This window comes from Meriones unguiculatus, chromosome 12, assembly GCF_030254825.1.
Source record: "Meriones unguiculatus strain TT.TT164.6M chromosome 12, Bangor_MerUng_6.1, whole genome shotgun sequence".
In the NCBI taxonomy this organism is placed as follows: domain Eukaryota; kingdom Metazoa; phylum Chordata; class Mammalia; order Rodentia; family Muridae; genus Meriones; species Meriones unguiculatus.
Window position 1 is genome coordinate 26,378,180 of NC_083360.1, and position 17,615 is coordinate 26,395,794.

Sequence of the window (17,615 nt, forward strand, 5' to 3'; positions counted from 1 at the left end):
ATTCAAACAGGAGGCCTGAGCTCTTACAGGACTGTGTAAGCTTGTATGAGAGGGTCTGAGTCCGGTAGGCGGCTGCCAAACCTGTGACAGCTACTATACAAGGACCATAGGATGATGTATTGTAATGCTAAAACCTGTGACAGCTACTATGCAAGGACCATAGGATGATGTATTGTAATGCTAGACCCCAGGGGCGCCTGCATGGCTAGCCCTTTTCCACTGGCCACAGTGACCAGCAGACATCTGCCCACCATGATGCCACCTGCCAAAATCAACATCAGCAGCCTTCCTTCTTCCTCCCTGAGGAGTTCCAACCTCCTCTGGGACCTGAGCTAGCTGTTCCACCTGAAATCCACTGGAGCATAGCATAGTTTAACTTTTAACACATTTGACAAACTACCTTGAAGATAGCTGATAGAACTGAGATTGCACACTGTCAAACACTGTAGCATTTGAACATTTTTATGAGGCTCCCCTGGGGCTGCTTTGCATAAGTCCATTGTGTGTGGACAATTGGGTATACTTCTGTTCCCTGGGGCCTGGAATAGAGGTTGTCTCAGGCTGACCTCAGCAGTCATGGGCCTTTTGTCCCTCATTATGTGTGTAGTCTGGGGCAATCTCCACTTTAACCTTTGCTTTCCAGAATGTCTAAGGATTCTCTGAGCTCAAGAATAAAGAAAGTAGCCATCAAATGTAGGTCTAGCATGAGATACTAACTTAGCACATTCATTCCAACCCTAAGGGACCTTTTCATCTAAACTGTACAGATGAGGGAGGTGAGGTCCAGGAACTAATGTTAAGGGACCAAGCCAGGACACAGAGCCAGTCAATTCATCTGTATACAGTGGCATGTCTTGTAAAAGGAACTTTATTCAGCTGTTTCAGTTGTTGCCGTGGATGCTTATTGCCTCTGTCTGCTAACACAGGCCTAGTCCTGGAAGCTTCCAGTCTCCATACAGTCTAACCTAGGCCTAGAATGTTTTCAGCTTCTGAGATTTACTGCTTAATAAGATCACCCTTTCTTGTTCTTTCTGAGCTCATAGCTGAATGGTTCAACCCAGCTATTCTGCCTCAAACTCCTCTCCCAGCTAACTTTTTCAATCTGGCTTTTCTCTTGGCCTCTGAATTGCTGTTTGGCCTCATACTATTTCTAATAATCTTTTCTAATCTCCGACTCCTGTCTTCACCTATATCTGTTCTCTCATTCAACATCTTTTTAAAACCCTCCCAGTAAAACTGCCCCATTCTGTGTTGCTCCCTTAAGTAGCTTCCCTTTCCTGTCTTCCCATGAGAGCTGGGCATATCCTATACTGTCGAATCTTTCTCTGATTCATCACTTTTTCTGCCACTCAATTAGACATCCCTTTTCAAACGTGGATGCTTCCTTCTACTGACTTTTTGAGATTAAAGGCATGTACCACCACACCTGGACGTAAGCTTTTCTTTGCCTCTGTCTCCTGGATTAAAAGCATGTTTGTATTCCAGCCGGATCACACAGTCCTAGCTCTTTGGATGTGATCTCTTGTCAGAACAGACATGTTCTGAATTTAAAATTCCTCTACAATGTCCCCAACCACAGTCCAGGAACTAAGTGGAAGTCTTCCTAGGCCACTAAGTCACTCTACCTTGTCTTATCCCTCTAGCCACACACCCTTGTTTTGGTCTCCATCTTTTTTTCACCCCAAAGATGAGTGAATAACAAAGGGGTAATTCTTGTTGAAGGCTTAAGGTTTTTTTTTTGGATAAAATGTCAACTCTTAGTAGGTGGCACAGGACTCCACTGGCATAGTCACCAGAAGGCACCAAGCCAACCCTAGAGCAGGAACAGAGATGAAATGCAGGCTTTCTTATGCTTACAGCTAACCCCTCATAGGCCATACTTCTCAATGTCATCCTGACAACCTGGTTGCATGGGCTAACCTAACCTGCCACAGAGATGCCTCCTCTACAGATTGTCACCCCTGCCTAAACAGGGATCATCACAGGTAAAATCCCAGTCACCACCATTCAGGAATGCGTACCACAGCTCCATTAGGCAGTGTCTAATGGAGTGAAATCAGGCAGTGTCTAAGTAAGTAAAATTACTTAGCTTCTTCAGGTGTACAGATTTTAGTATGTTTATCCTATATTATATGTCTAATATCCACCTATAAGTGAGTTTATACCATGTGTGTCTTTCTGATTCTGGGATGCCTATTACATATACTTTCTTTTCTGAAAATGTTAAACCAACTTGTCTTTTTAAGCATTTTGTCACAACATATATCAACTTATGTGTTGCTATACTTAATTTGGTTATATTTTATTAGGTATTTTTCCATTCCCTATCTTGAGAGACACTGGAGGCAAGCAGGTGGACATGCCTAACTGACACCCCCACCTCATCAAATGGGGAAATCCATCTTCATTTGTTATCACAGCACGTTCTAAAGTTTCCTGCAGTATTTTCTGAAAGTATAAGAATTTGTTACCACAAGTGCAGAATTCGACAAGAATATATTTATTTTTTCATAAAAGTCTTAACAAAAATATATTTTTTCCTTAACTTAAAAATGCAGTTTTTTTTCAGAAAGCAAAAAGTTCAGGTTGTTATAATTCATTACACATTTTACAAATAGTAGAGGAAAGCAGTCAGTAGACAAGAGTGCGAAGCAACAGAGCGCTCACTTCAGGAGCTTCACTCTGTCCTTCAGCACCTTAAAGGTTGGATTCTTGCTGATCTTCTTGTTGAAGATGGCTAGGAGCTCCTCCTCCGACAGATGATGTTCACTTGTCACTGCGTGGTACTGAGCTATAACCTTTACAAAGAGAAAGATGTCAGGTGGGGAGGCCATGTTGCAAATGAGTTCCGAAAATCTACCTGTCAAGGCTTTTGTGAGGGATGCAGTACACAGAAAAAGGCCCAGATTTGGACCAACATTACAAAAAAAAAAAAAAAAAAAAAAAAGACCCCTAGATGTTGGTCACACAAGCATGCTCTCCTTGTAAAGGCAAGCAGCTGCCCAGGTACATATGCAACTGTTTGTCACACCATTACAGCATCAAAAAAGAAAGAGGGCTGGTAAGATGGCTCAATTGTAAAGGACTTTCCAGCCTGATGACTTAGGTTCAATCCCTAGGGCCCACATGATGGAAAGAGAGAACTACACACACACACACACACACACACACACACAGTAAAACTTTCTTTGGAAAAAGCATCAACAGCTAATTATATCCACAAAGGAGAGCAAAGTGCATGCAAAGATCATTCCGGTCAATCAACTGCTGGCAACGCGGTCTTTAGACAGTCCAGAACTGGAAAGCTACCCTGGCTTGGCAACAAGATGGGCTTGTTCCAGTGGCACACCACTAAAGGGCCATGTGGGCAGCTCTGGAAATATCTGACTCTCTCAGAGTTTCAGGTTAAACAACATACATATACACAAAAACAACCCCTCCCCAGTTGTTTCAGGCCTCATTTTGCTACAGGACATACCTTTTTCTTTAACTTCTTGATTGATATCTCGTTGTCTGGGGACTGTTTAAGGACAGCTTTAATGGTACCCTTCCAGTTGAATTTACCTATGATGCAAAAAAAAAAAAAAAAAAAAAAAAAGATGTTTTGTCTTGTCACCCCAAAAGCAAAAAAAAAAAAAAAAAAAAGTCTGCACACAGTTGTCTGCTTCCTGGGAAATGACATGACTCTCCCATGAACAAGATGCCAAGTTCTTCACTAGCCCAGTAACAGGGGCTTCCAGGCACCACGGGGTCCTTCGGAACACTGAACTCAGGGAGGAGAGATAGGCCTCACAAGCACTGTGCTTCAGAGAGCCTCAAAGGAGAAAGGACCAACAGACACACTGAGCTGGGTCAAAGAGACCGTGGGTTGTAGAAGCACCTGAGCAGCACAGCCTGCTCCTGCTTCTTCTGCAGGCCCGACTCTAACGGAGGCTCTGCAAACCTATGGCAATGTGGGAAGGTGGCGAGACAGACTGGCGGCGTCTCAGGGTCTGCCATAGGACAGGCTTTTCTGTTCCACTGATTTGAAGCTGAGAAGTCAGTGACCTGGAAGACCAACAGGTACAGCGCAGTCTGCACCTGCAGATTCAGCGAAGGAGCAAAGAAAGGTGCCTGGCCGGCCAGCAACTCTGCCAGTACAACCACCAACTCCAGGCCAGTGCCACAGCCTGTGTTCAACCATCGCTGGCCGGGGTCAAGCTGAGGGCAGGATCCTGCTTTCCAACGGCTGTGGTAGAGACACTGTCAAAGATGAACAAGAAATCTGAACTTTCTTCCATGACAGTAGGTAATGAGTCAGAAGCTGCTAGGCTGTAGTGACAGCAGAATCCACAGGGGGCAACTCTGCCCGGCACTGAAAAGGAGCAGGAACTTGGACTTCCTTCACATCTACCTGGCAGCAGGAATACCCCCACCTTAAGGTCTGGAGAGAAAGCCAGGAAGACAGGAAGCATGCTGTGGGTCAAAGGCCTGTAATGCCAACTACTTGGCGTCTAGGTAGGAGGATCATACATTCAAAGCCAGCTAGCCTGGCACACAGAGTAAGATCAAAGCCAGCCCCGACAACCACAGTGATACTTTTGTCCCCAAATAGTAAAAGAGGCCTTGGACAAAGCTCAGTGATGGGCTGTTTGCTTAGCACAGGCAAGGTCCCATTCAAGCCTTAGTCAGAGGTGGGGAAAGAAGTAGCTAGATTCTAATTCCAGCACTCAGGAGGCAGAGAAAGGTTCAAGGTCAGCCTGGGATATACAGAGAAACCCTGTCTTGAAAACAAAACAAAAACTATATGTATAACACACATATGATATATAAAGAAATCTCAAATCACAATAGTGGGAAAACAAACAAAAACCCAAATCCAACCAGAAAAGTGAGGGACAAAGGCCAAGAAAATGAACAACTTAATCTTTAAAAGCCTTTGGTCAACAAATTCAGACAGAGGCTTCAAGAGACTTGACTGAGCTTGACCAGTTGCTGAGCCTTCAACCACAGCTGTAACTCCCATCTTGGTTTATTTCTGCTGGCAGGAGGAGAGGGCAGGAGTCTACAGAGAGTGTAGATCTGCCACTTCACAACAGAATTTCCTGCTTTGTGATGCAGGAGCTCTGTGTTAGAGGTGGTATTTAAGGGGAGCCCCAAGATCTTGGGAGGTGGCCATGCAAAGAGATACTAGAAACAGACCCAAAGACAGAGAGAGAACAGCTACAAGTGCCTGGACCTCAGGACATCTCTATAGGACCAGAAGCTAGACGAGACAGGTGGGGAAGGTGGGAAGGGAACAAGCCTTGCAAAACTACACTGGGCTCACTGTCAATTCCAACGGCAATATATTGCTACTGTTTGGCTCTGGAGTGCCTCTAAAGGCTGGGACCAAGCTTGGTGCCACTAGGAAGTATAGAAACCCTTGACAATGTGCAACACTAATAAGGATTTGGGTCATTGCAGATGTGACCTTTAAGAGATTGTGGGACCCATTAGGCCTTTTGAATAGCAGGGCCTTTCCACAGGCCCCTAATCAACAGGGCCTAGTGACCATGAGCCAAAATTGATTGATTTTAGTTTGATCATCTCAGATATTTGATACAGTAGTGAAATGCTGTCCAACATTTCTAGGTATTTTCAATCCAATCCCCTCCCCTCCTTTTTCTTATGGATGATGGAGGAACTATGGCACTAAGAAACAGGCCTGAAGCACTGAATTAACTTTAAAATTCTTGGCTGTGCCTCTGACGGGCATGGCATTGCAAGGAAGCCCTTGGCCCACCTCTGGCAAGGAGCATCTCTTCCCTACCCACTCAGAGTAAACACAGGGGGTGGTACCTTTCGATGGAGCCTCAGAGTCCTTGGGCTCTCCCTCCTCGGGCTGTCCTGTCAACTTCATCTTTTTCTTCTTGTTATCGGACTCAACTGTTAGAGAAGCAAAAAGTTTTAGTTGCTATCACTCACAGAAGCCTGGCTTGGCATCAGCTCCTTCCCACACCTCACTCTGCAAGATCTGGCATCAAGCTTGCTGATGGTGAGCAACAGAAGGCTGAGAGGTGAGGTTAGGTAGACTCCCCAGAGCTCCTGCTCTTCTCCCTACTTGGTCAATAATGTTAAGGCCTAACACATTTCTCTGTACCCAGAACTCACAGTCACACTGAGAACCTAACGTGCAGGTTGGGCACGTACCTTCCAAGTGCTTTTGCCGCTTCCGTTTTCCTGCTCTCTTGGTCTGGACCCCTTCAGCAGCATCCTCGGAAACTCCATTTCTGTCTGTTCCCTCTTCTGAGACCTGCCCACCTCGGGCTTTCTTCTCTGACGGGCCATTGGCCTCAGTGGTTTCCTCCCCACCAGCCTCCTGGCCCTTTTTGCGCTTCTTTGGCTTCTGGCCCCTCAGGTTTTCCTGGTGGTTTTCTAACTTTAGCTCTTTCTTCTCTTTCTTCCTGTTCTTCTGTCGTTCCTCCTTCCTTTCTCTTTTATTCTTCTTTGCCTCTGTTTGCTCCTCTGTGGTGCCATTTGTTTTCGCAGATGGAACCTTCGTGGGGATCTCTGCATGTGGCTTGGTTGTGTGGCTGGGTAGCTGCTGATCTTGCTCCTTATGAAGTAAAAAACAGGAATCATCTAAGTGCCTGGTCTGGCCACGCCCATTGTTCACACTATACTGTTTATGATTGTGACACCTAACAACTAAAATTCAGCCATACAAATACAAAACCACCAGCAGCAACAACAAAACACCTCTAAGCACATACCCCATTCTGGAACCTGTTCTCATGATATTAAAGGGTGAAATGAAGCAAGCCCAATTCTGGCTCACTGTCACCCTTTATCTGGATAAAGAAAGAGTAGCCAGGTGTGGATAAGTCAGGGGGCTGCACATCTGCAGCTCTGGGCTCAAGTTCCAGTTCCACTGCTAGCAGGTGCTCGGGAGCTACTGTTTCATCTGTAGGACAAGGCATGGTGCAACTCCATGGACAGCTAACATACGGTAACATGAGAAAGGTATGTCCTGCGTGTAGTACAGAGGTCTTGATGCAGGTGAAGTGTTCTGAAGACGAACAAGTACAGACAGAGGTGCTGTCACTTTGCCCTTCTCCAGGTGAGATGGCCACCCTCAGAACAGTCACAGCTGTCAGTGTAAATAATGGGGAGGAGAATCTGATGGGTCTGAGTACTTCCTGCAGGCACTTACAGGCAAGGCACTGCAGGTTGGCTTCAATTGGCAGAACCTTCAAGATGGAGGGCCAATAGGGTTTAGATCATCAGGGATGCTGCCCCCAGTGAATTAAGACCAAACCTACCCCAGACCTTGTTAGCTTCCTGCCAACCATGTCATTGCTTCCCAAAATGTTCCCATAACAACATTGTTTGCCAGAAGCCCAACAAATGAGACCACCTGATCTTAGACTTTCAACCCCCCAAAATATGAGCCACCCAAGCCTTTTCTTTAGAAAGTACCCAGCTTAAAATTGTTGTAGCCACAGAAAACAGACAAATGCACTTCATGCACTGTGCTGAAGCATATTTTCTGCCTGCTTCTGCACTTAGTGAAACTGGTGTTTCACTAGGTCCCATGCAGACAGTTCCCCTCCTTGCTATATTCTTACTGTACTGATTTCTCCAGATGTATCAGAACAGAGTACTGAACTGCCTGTAAGTCCCCTCTGCAGAGGGAAGAATAAGGCTGCTCCAGGTGCTAGAAAAAGCCTGGGTTGAGGCATCCACAAGCATGACAGCAAGTTCCACAACTTGGTCACTTCCAGATGACATGGGACAAGTTACTTAGTCCTCTCTGCAATGCCAACTGAAGGCAAATCAGCCTTCACTTGGAGCACAAACTCAGACCTTACCACTTGTTGCTTGGAGGACATAACCGGAAAGCAGACAAACTAAACTGTGGAGGATTTCTATGAAGCTGACAAAGCTCCTGGGAAAAAGAGGCTTAGTGTGAACCCAGAAACAGACCCAGGAGGAAGAACTGAAGGCACCCTTTTCCTACTGTCTTCTGTTAAATTATTACAATGTACTAACTAGCCACCTCCGGATTGCCATAATGAATACATGAGGTGACTAGTTTACAGAACATTTATCTTGGCTGATGAATCTGAAGGTTCCTATTTAAGACTGAAATGCTCTGGGTCTCAGGCAAGGGTGTGGCAGGGTAAACCATTCATGTCGTGAATTAGAAACAGAGAGAACAAGAAGCTGAGGTCTCAACACCCTCTCAAAGGCATGTCCTCAGTGTCCTAACTTCCTCCGACCAGGACCCACTTGCTAATAGCTCCAAAACCCCTAACAGTGCCAGAAGCCTTCAAGACATGGGCCGTTGAGGACATTCAATACCCAAGCAATAATAACATGACCACTGAGTGCCAGCTTTCAAATTCCCTTCTCCTAAGCTTAGACAGTTTCCAGCTGGTGTTCAACTAGCTCATGGCTGCAGGATGGAAGGCACACAGCAGTTCTTAGAAATTCAGTTCTTCCCACTTCCATACCCTGCTCCCAAGTGACACCTTACCTGAAGCATGGCCTTCGCTGTAGAACAGCCCACCACCCCCTTTCCTCTCTGCCCACTGCCTTTTGCTCTTCACAGCACTAAGACCCGGCCTAATCTGTAACCCTTCATCTGCTGTTGTCTGCTTCCGCCACACTCAACTCCACTAGGACAGGCACATAACTGACATGGAGAGAAGCTGTCTGTCAGAAATAGAGAGGCCCACCCCGACCATGCCTGCAGGTATAGGATGATATGTCCAAGCCAAGGCTAAACCAAGCCAGAGGCTCATTTGCTCTATAGACGTCCCTGGGCAGAAGTACAAGGGCTGCTATTATATGCTTTTTATTTATTCCTCACTTACTGCAGCCATGTCTGAGCTGTTGGAGCACAGCAGGAGCTGACTGCTCATTTCCCTCTAATTCATAAGTTCAAAGACTCAAAAGAACTAGAAAAAAATCAATACACTGCAATTGAACTAAGCAATTTCAAATCTTCAATTTTTTTTGTGAAAATAATAGAAATCACCTTTTAAAATTATAGGTATCATTCATGTCAATTAAATGATAAAATGGATTTAAGATTTCATGGTTCAATCTGTGTACTGTGGAGAGACAAGTACAAGATATACTACAAAGGTAAATTTCCTTTTGCTGTTCACACTAGCTTTTCTTCTTTGTGTGGGCATGTATGCCGGTATACTTGTTTGTGTATACATGTGTGAAAGCCAGAAGGTCAACATCAGCTGTCTTTTTTGTACTTTCCATCTTATTTTTTCAGACAGGGTCTCTGACAGAACCTAGGGCTTTTTAATTAGGCCAGACAGGTTGGGATCCACTTGTCTCTGCCTCCTCATCGCTGGGGTGACAGACAATCATGGCCATGCCAAGCTTGTATGAGAGCACTGGGGATCCAAAGTCAGGTCCTCATGCTTGTGCGGCAAGCGCTTTGTTTTGAGTTCTGGACTTCTGACTAGAGCAGGACTAGCCAGAGCATCCTCTGTTCTCAAATGGCTGAACAAAGTTCCTGAACAGGATGTAAGTGGACAACTGTACATTAACAATGGAACCATAACAACTTGGGTAAAGAATAGCAAGCCAAGTCCTGCTCCTACACTCTACACCAGGGAGTTCTCTATTCAATCACTTTGACCAACAGGTGGTTAATGGTTCACAAGCTCTCCCTGTAACAGAAGCAGGATGACTGAACACCCATTAGATATACACAATGCTACAATATGCAGGGGATATGGGGACCCTCACTGTCTACTGAAAGACCACTCAGCTACGATGCCCTGAGCCTGTTTAAACTTCCTTCATAACACCAAGCCACTCCTGAGATACTTATGATCTGCTATAAGGAATAAATACAAAGTGTACAGTAGCATGGATGTTAGATTAGGAAGTGGAAGCTCAGAGGCTAATGTGACTATGACCACACACACAAAGCAAAACAAAGGCCAGAAGCAGATCAGCCAGACATCAAATCCTGGACCACTCCCATGCACTCGGCCTCACTGCTGTGCAAATCATGCCACAAAAACTGGTCCCACTGCCAAGCATGTAGAATGAATGGCCGGGTCTGTACGACAGGTGCTCCATCCTGCCCACCAAGGACAGAGTAGGGAGTTCTTTGAAAACGCCATCTTGACCTCCACACATGGAACTGCATTTCGGTATTCCCAGTTGTCTGTCACACTGCAATTGAAAAGTGGAGTGGACTCACACTGCTAGATGCTTCAGAGAAGATGCTCCACACCTGCTCCAGAACAGAGTCGCTGTGCACCTTCAGGCTGTTCCTCATCCAGTTCTGTAGACACAAGAGAAAGCCGCTGTCCCCTCTGAGAGGTCACTTGATGGGCCACACCCTGATTTGGCAATATCATTTAAATTCATACCTGAAACTTTGCCTTTTTTCTGGGAACATTGTCAAAAGCACTAATTTGCTGTAAAAGTTCTCGCACCTTGGGACTGACGTTGGGCTTCTTTATTAATTCATTAATTTTCTATTTTAGAAAAAAGAAGAAAATAAACAAATGACATAAGTACATAAAGCCCAACTCATGCCCTTGGCTTGGCCAGAGGACTCTCACATTCTTGAGCCAAGATTCTCTATTTACACTTATGTGTAATGACAAATATCCTCCTATTCAACACAGTTCTGGCCAAAGCAGCTAAGCAAGGGGGAAAAGAGTTAATGCTTCCCTAACAGAAGGGACAAAATCAGGTCACAGGTGTACAGGTATGCCTTGAGGGAACATGGTCCCCCACGCAGAAAGCTCGGCAGGGTTCGTGCAACCAGTTAGAATTAACAACTCATTCAGCAGCACAATCAACTCTTGAAACGCAAGTTGCATTTTTATACACCAACAAAAAACAATTCAAACTTGAACATTAGGAGAATCCTATTTGCAATACAACATAAAAAGCCACGACCAAAGAGGTGAAGGAATTGTGTACTAAACACAGTGTGAAAGACAGCATTGATCGCATGGACCAACATCAAGAGGACCCGAAAGCCCTGCAAAGTCCAGCTGTTCACGTGATCTAATTCACATGGAACCCTGAGGGTCTCCAAATAACAAAAACAATCTTGAAAAATAAGTTTTTTAAATTTCACAAGTCACTACAAAACTAACAATGATCCAAAAAGGGCAGGATTGCCACAAAGACCACTGGAAAGGACAAGGAAGGAATATGCCCCCAAGGATGTGGTCAAAGGTTTTTTGACAGGATGTCAACAACAGTCCATGGAAGAATGAACCCCCTTTTCAACAAGCTGGGACTAGTGGATCCTCACACGGACACTGGACTCTTTCCTTATGTTATACAGAAAATAGTTCAAAATGAATCAAAAACCTAAATTTTAAAAGTTAAACTATAAAGCCTCAGAGGAAAAAAATCCTTCAAGATATCTGATCTGGTAATAGTTTCTTATATACAACACCTGACAAACATTAAGGATCATCGAGATACCACACAAATCCTTTTCCCAATAGTGTTTATATGGAGGTGACAGCATCTGTACCCTAGCTGGTCCATCTTGCCAGCACCACATACAACTTAAAGGTTTCTGCAGCTTCTCAAGTGGTCCTCAACAGGGCAACTTACTGCAAAGTCCTTCATGAGGGCCATGACCAGAGTGTGCACCTTCAGAGAGAGCCAACACTTCAAGTTCACACTCACACTCTGCCATTCAATAGGGAACTACTAACCTGATTTTTAGGAAAATGCCATCTCCACAAAGTTGACATTTGTCCACCCATTTTCCTTTGTTTCAAACTGGAGCTGCTTTTGTACACTGTAAAAGGAACTTTTACTGTCCTGCTTCAGTTGTTGTCTTGGATGCTTACTGCCTCTGCCTGCTAACATAGGCCTAGTCCTGGAAGCTTCTAGCCTCCACACAATCAAAACCTAGGCCTAGAATGTTTTCAGCCTCTGACACCTACTGCTTAATAAGCTCACCCTTTCTTCTTCTTTCTGAGCTCTGGGCTGACTGGCTCAACTCAGCTGTTCTGGCTCAACCTCCTCTCCCAGCTGACATATCCAATCTGGCTCCTCATTCCTGGCTTGTTCTGCCTGCAACCTCTCTCTGTAAAGCTCTCCCAGTAAACTTCCTCTTCTCTCTCTCTGCATTGCCCCTTCAGTAGATTCCCTTTCCTCTCTCTTCCTGTGAGAGTTGAACATATCCGAGTCTGTCAAATCTCTCTCTGATTTTCTGCCACTCAATTAGATATCACTTTCAAACTTGGGTGCTTCCTTCTACAAACTAACTTTACCTTCATTGTTTGGGATTAAAGGCATGTACCACTATGCCTGGACCTAAGCTTTTCTTTACTTGATACCTGTTCTATACTAGCTGGCCTTGAACTCAGATCTGCTTGCCTGTCTTCTGGATTAAAGGTGTGTTTGTATTCCTGCTGAATCTCTTGCCCAAGCAGCCACGTTCTATAAATTCCTCTATAGTACATTTTTTCACTAGAAAGTTCTTACATTTGTGAAAATGTCTACTTTGTTCAGATGTGACAGACTGATATGTCTTAAGCTGTAAGACCTCTACCACTGGGAGTGTACCTGTACATACCTCGATTTTTTGTTTTGTAGCCAAGAGACAGAAGGAACCCCCAATCGGTAAAAAACAGGAGCCACAGATAAATGCACCACAGTTTTATCTTCTCACCATGTGCTGACACTTCTGCTCTACCCTAAGGAGTGCTGCCTCTGGGACTTGTCTGCAAAGGTGACATAATCACTGAAGCCCCAGAAGGAAGCAGCTGTGGGATGAGCAATAGGATGGGAGACCCTTACCTGAATCCATGCCTGCTGTTTCGCATCACCTTTGTATGTCTTGGCTTCATAGCCTTTGCCTCCATACTTCTCACCTTCACTGATGCACTTCACATGGCTTTTGTAGTCATCACCCCTGCAGAGGGACCAGGGTTCATCACTAGGCTGACACCATGCTAGTGGCTCTCAAAAACAGCACAGTAATTTGTTTTTGACTTTCCACACCTGGTCAACTGCACAAACAGCCTAATTCTTAACTTCTTTTTTTCTGCTTATTTGTTGCTTTTGGGCTCTGACAAAATGACAACGAAGTAAATGTCAGCTAGAAAGTGGAGCAATCCAAACTTGCACTAAAAACAAATTTTTTTTTTGGATGGTGCTGGGAATTGGGCCTCACGCATGCCAGGTAAAGCTCTGCCACTAACCTATATCCCCTTCAACTACACGCCCCCAACTGTGTGTGTGCGTGCTACCTGCCAAAGAGTATACGTGGAGCTGCAAGGACAACTGGGGCAGTCAGTTCTCTCTTCTACCCTGGGTCCTGGGGATGGAACTTAGGTGGTCAAGCTGGTAGGGTATATGCTTTAAACCCACTGAGCCACCTTGCTAGCCCCAAATTCTCTAACTAACAGGATCTTATTCCTTTGGTCTTCTTTTTAACAAGTCCTTAAAATGAAATGGCACTCCCTTGAAGAATCACACCAAGTGTCATCAACAGACCATAAACTTTCATTCTTAAGTCACTGCCCTCATTTTGCTCCTCTATTTCTCCAAGCTTTGTGGGGCCTGGATCTATATATACCTGGTTCTTCAGGAATTATCAGAACTTACCAGAAATCTTTCCCACAGTCAATGCAAGAAAGACATTCACAGTTTCTGCAGACAGACACGTGCTTTTCCACCTGTATTTTCTTCACTGATTCACCACATGCATTGCATGTAAAAAATACCATTTTTGGTTAAATGATTAAATATTCTTTGAGACAGGTTTGTACTCTTGCCCTAAAAAAAAACAAGATGAAGATAGTTATAAGCTGAAACTCCTCCCAATAAATGAATTCCATAATAAAAGAGCAGGCTCAAAGCTTATCACTAATCTGAGAAGTAACATACCACCAAAGGCAGAAAAAACAGCTGAAGCAGGGAGCTATGTTCACATGCTAATGTACTGAGCCCTAGCAACAAGCTAGAATATCATGGCTCAACATCTCTATGAAGCCACAGAGGCACAGAAAATAAGAAACTTGCCCAGGACAGCACAAAACCTGGAAGATTGGCAACACTGATAAAGCTTTCCCTAATGTCCTTAAGCAGCCTAAACTATACAAAATCAAAGTGGTAGCCAGCAGCACAGCGTAGGTGTGCTCTGCAGGTTGTTACTGAGGCGACAACAACAAAGCAATGGGACAAGCAGCAGAGCTTAGCAAGGAAAAGTTAAATAACAATTCCAACGAACACTAAGAAATAGTTCCTATTTTTATATATGCACAATGAAGGAGTCACAAGTGTTAAAATGAAGACATCCTCCTGGCCTCAGTGGACAAGGACAAACAAAGATATTTCAGTAGGGTGTATGCATGCCAGGGAGGAAGAGAAGGAACCTATCAAAGGAGCTCCCAAACCCAGGTATGCCAGCCTCCCAAGGTGCACACTGCATGGAGGGGCATCTGCTCACACATAGCCACTTCATGTTGCATGTATGCTACTGTACTCTGCAAACAGATTCCTTAAGTGTTACCAATGCCACAGTAACTTTCCATGCTTACATAGGCTTTTAATCATCGAACTCTGAGAGCAGTGCTGTTCTTATAAAATGGGCTTCGTTCAGCCCAAATACTGAGAGCTGTTAACCCAGTACCCTCTTCCTCAGTATGAGAGGAATGGTGGGCATCAAGTAAACACACGGGACTTGCTTCTCTGCTTCATGTAAGAACTCCTCAGCTGCGCTTGGTTTACAGAGAATTCAAGTACAAATTGCCTTTTGACACAAGCCTTTGAGATCACACCAAAGCAAGATCAGGACTGTTTTCTTCCACTGAGCTCTGAATGGAAATATCCATCCTGCTGTACAAAGGCCTCCTGCCCTGTGGAAGCACTGCTGGACACTGGTTCATCTTAGATACAAACCACAGGTCCTTGACACCAATGCCCTGTGCCCTCCTCCTCAGCCTGTGAACAGAGCTAATTAGCAAGGGAAGGCATGTGGGCAGCTATAGCCTGGCACCAAAGGAAGACTGAGGCAGTTAGGACCATTCTAGGCCTGCAAGTATTGTTGTCTAGCCTGTTTTGTTGTTGTTGTTGTTGTTTTTAAGGACTTGTGTCACACCTCAGGGAGCTGGGACCATGCTTAATGTCTACCACAGCCTGGCTTTGGAGATGCTCACTATCATTTTGCACAGGCAGATGGAGGTGAATAGATGCCAGGCAGCAAGACCAGCAGTTCTGCTGCAAGTGTGAAAACAGGAATAAGAGCTGACTGCCACCTGGTCTGGATATTCTTACACACTTATGTAAGAATAAAAGTCACTGATTAGATACCAAGAAATGGACTGCCATCATAACACAGCCAATAGCTGCTACAATTAGCTAAAGGATCCTCTGAAAACTTAGAAGGCACTTCCACAACGAGGATGATGAAGAAAATAACACTCAACTTAGACATGACTTAGAGCTTTTCAACCTCAGCCACTGAGGACTGCTGTTTCTGGTCAAGCAGGAGAGCAGAGAACAGACTTCCACAAACCTTGAGAACCACAGGGTCTGTTCTCAGGAAAGACCAGAAGTAAAGCCCAAGAAGGACACTGGAAACAAGATACAGGAAGCGACAGAAATGGCATGGCAAAAATATGCTCACAGCATCTATGAAAAACAGGTCCCCAAGGCACAGTGTGAACACTAACTCAGGAGAAGATTGGAATCAGATCATATGTCCAAGGGAAACATCAATCTGGAGCCATGCTTAACTCATTTTCTATCTATTTATTGGACACGAAATGGGTAACAGTTTGTTCACCTGCTTGGCTAATGAGATAAGATTTGTAAGGAGCTTATTCAGATCCAGGGTGGGACAATCCAGACCCAGGGTCACCTTGGCTATACAGCACATCCAACCCAGGAAAATACCTTTCATTTAAGAGTACATGCTACAAACAACAGTAAGGCTCAGAATCACAAAGGCCAGCTCGACTGACCATCCAGCAGGGTCCAAGTCTTTCTCTAGGCTTAACAGCATCAGAAGTGTGAAGGCCACAAAATATGAAACAGAATCCCAGGCTAAGTGAAGATAGCATTGTCCTGTTAGGTTTACTCTGCTGTGATAAACACTCAACCAAGAGCAACTTGGGGAGGCCAGAGATAAGCCTCAGAAGTCACCCACCTTCTCTTTTCTAGAAATTCACTTTATTGAGTCTATAAATGTTTTGTGTCTATGTGGATGCCCAGTATTCAGAGGTCAGAAGAAGGCATCAGATCTCATGGATTCTGGGTGCTGGGAATTGAACCCAGGTCCTCTGGAAGAGCAGCAGGTACTCTTAATCATTGAGCCATGTCTCTGGCCCCCTACCATCTCTCTCACTGGGAGTTGGAGGGCTTGCTGATTAGATCAGGTGAGCTGACTAGTGAGTGAGCCACAGGGATCTATCACCACACCTTGCTTTTTAATTCTCTGGGCATGAGAATTCGGATCCTCATGCTTGTGTGGCAAACATTTTACAGACTGTACTATCTCCCTACACACACTGACTATATTTACCCCCAAAACAGCACATCTTAAAGGACAGGCTGGCAACTCCAGCACAAGGTCCAGGGAGCAAGCCACTGCTCCCGTTAAACTTCAAGTTCTCCCCATCTATGATTCAGCCCACCATAACTAGACACAGACTCTTCCAAGAGAATTCCCAGAAATCACAGCTGCAGTGCAAGAAAAGTAAAGACAAGCACACACCTCCACCCTCCCGGGACCTGGAGGAAGACCATGAGTGGGCACCAACTTCCAACGATCCTCAAAGAATCCAAGCCATGCCTCTGCTTTGCAGTTCGAGCCTCCCCACCCCAGCCTCATCTGACTTACATGTTAGGCACTATGGTAGTCACCAGACGCCTGACACAATTTGAGCAGGCTCCGTGTCCTAGGACCTCAATGGCCAGAAGCTAGGTTTGTAGGCACACACAACCCTCTTATTTCTCTTAAGAGGTAGGTGCTTCAGGAAAATTCTGACATTTGCTGAGTGGCTACTATATGCCAAGCCCTTTGCCCCTATAATCTATACACATATACACCAAGTTAGGTTCTCTAGTATCCCTTTTGGACAGATGTAGAGCCGGGTACAACAGAGTTAAGTAGCTTGTATCTAGTTGGAGATTGGAGATTCGCACTCACTTCTTAGCTCTTTGGTACTCTGAGCTCCAGGGACCCTCAGGCCGCTCCTCAGGACCTAGTTCTCGAGACTCAGAGAAAAGCTTTCTTCCCATCAGCCAGCAGGTCTGAAGCCCTGTAAGGTGGGGACCAACCATGCTATCTGGCCGGCCCCGAAGGCCTCTCCGACTAAAAAACGGGACGGAATGTCTCTTAGAGCTCAGAACTCCAGATTTTGCCCGCGAGCGGGTCAACAAGGAAGGCGGCCATGCTGCCATCTCCCTCCCTCCAGGTCCGGGGATCCAAACCACCCTTACCTCCCAGTAGACTCCGCTAACGGTCTCAACCGGCCGCTAGGAGCACGTGGAGCTGCAGCAGTCCAGCGAAGCACCGCCACCAGCTCACCCAACTATCCCGCGTAGAACACACTCCGGGCCGTCGCGCTCCAAAGCGCACGCGCGTCGCGGCCACGCCCCCCTGGACGGAAGTGACGGCGCCG

General features: G+C 45.3%; 1 protein-coding gene across 1 annotated transcript; it reads right to left on the reverse strand.

The window, feature by feature from the left end:
• Positions 1-2,484: 2,484 nt before the first annotated feature.
• On the reverse strand, positions 2,485-17,588 carry Lyar (Ly1 antibody reactive). The gene is made up of 9 exons (XM_021649646.2): positions 17,434-17,588; positions 13,594-13,764; positions 12,784-12,898; positions 10,374-10,481; positions 10,202-10,285; positions 6,172-6,577; positions 5,821-5,907; positions 3,479-3,564; positions 2,485-2,798 (listed from the first exon to the last, which is right to left on the reverse strand). The coding sequence occupies exons 2-9, from the start codon at positions 13,713-13,715 to the stop codon at positions 2,664-2,666; spliced, it is 1,143 nt and encodes a 380-aa protein (XP_021505321.1). The 5' UTR covers positions 13,716-13,764; positions 17,434-17,588; the 3' UTR covers positions 2,485-2,663.
• Positions 17,589-17,615: the final 27 nt, after the last annotated feature.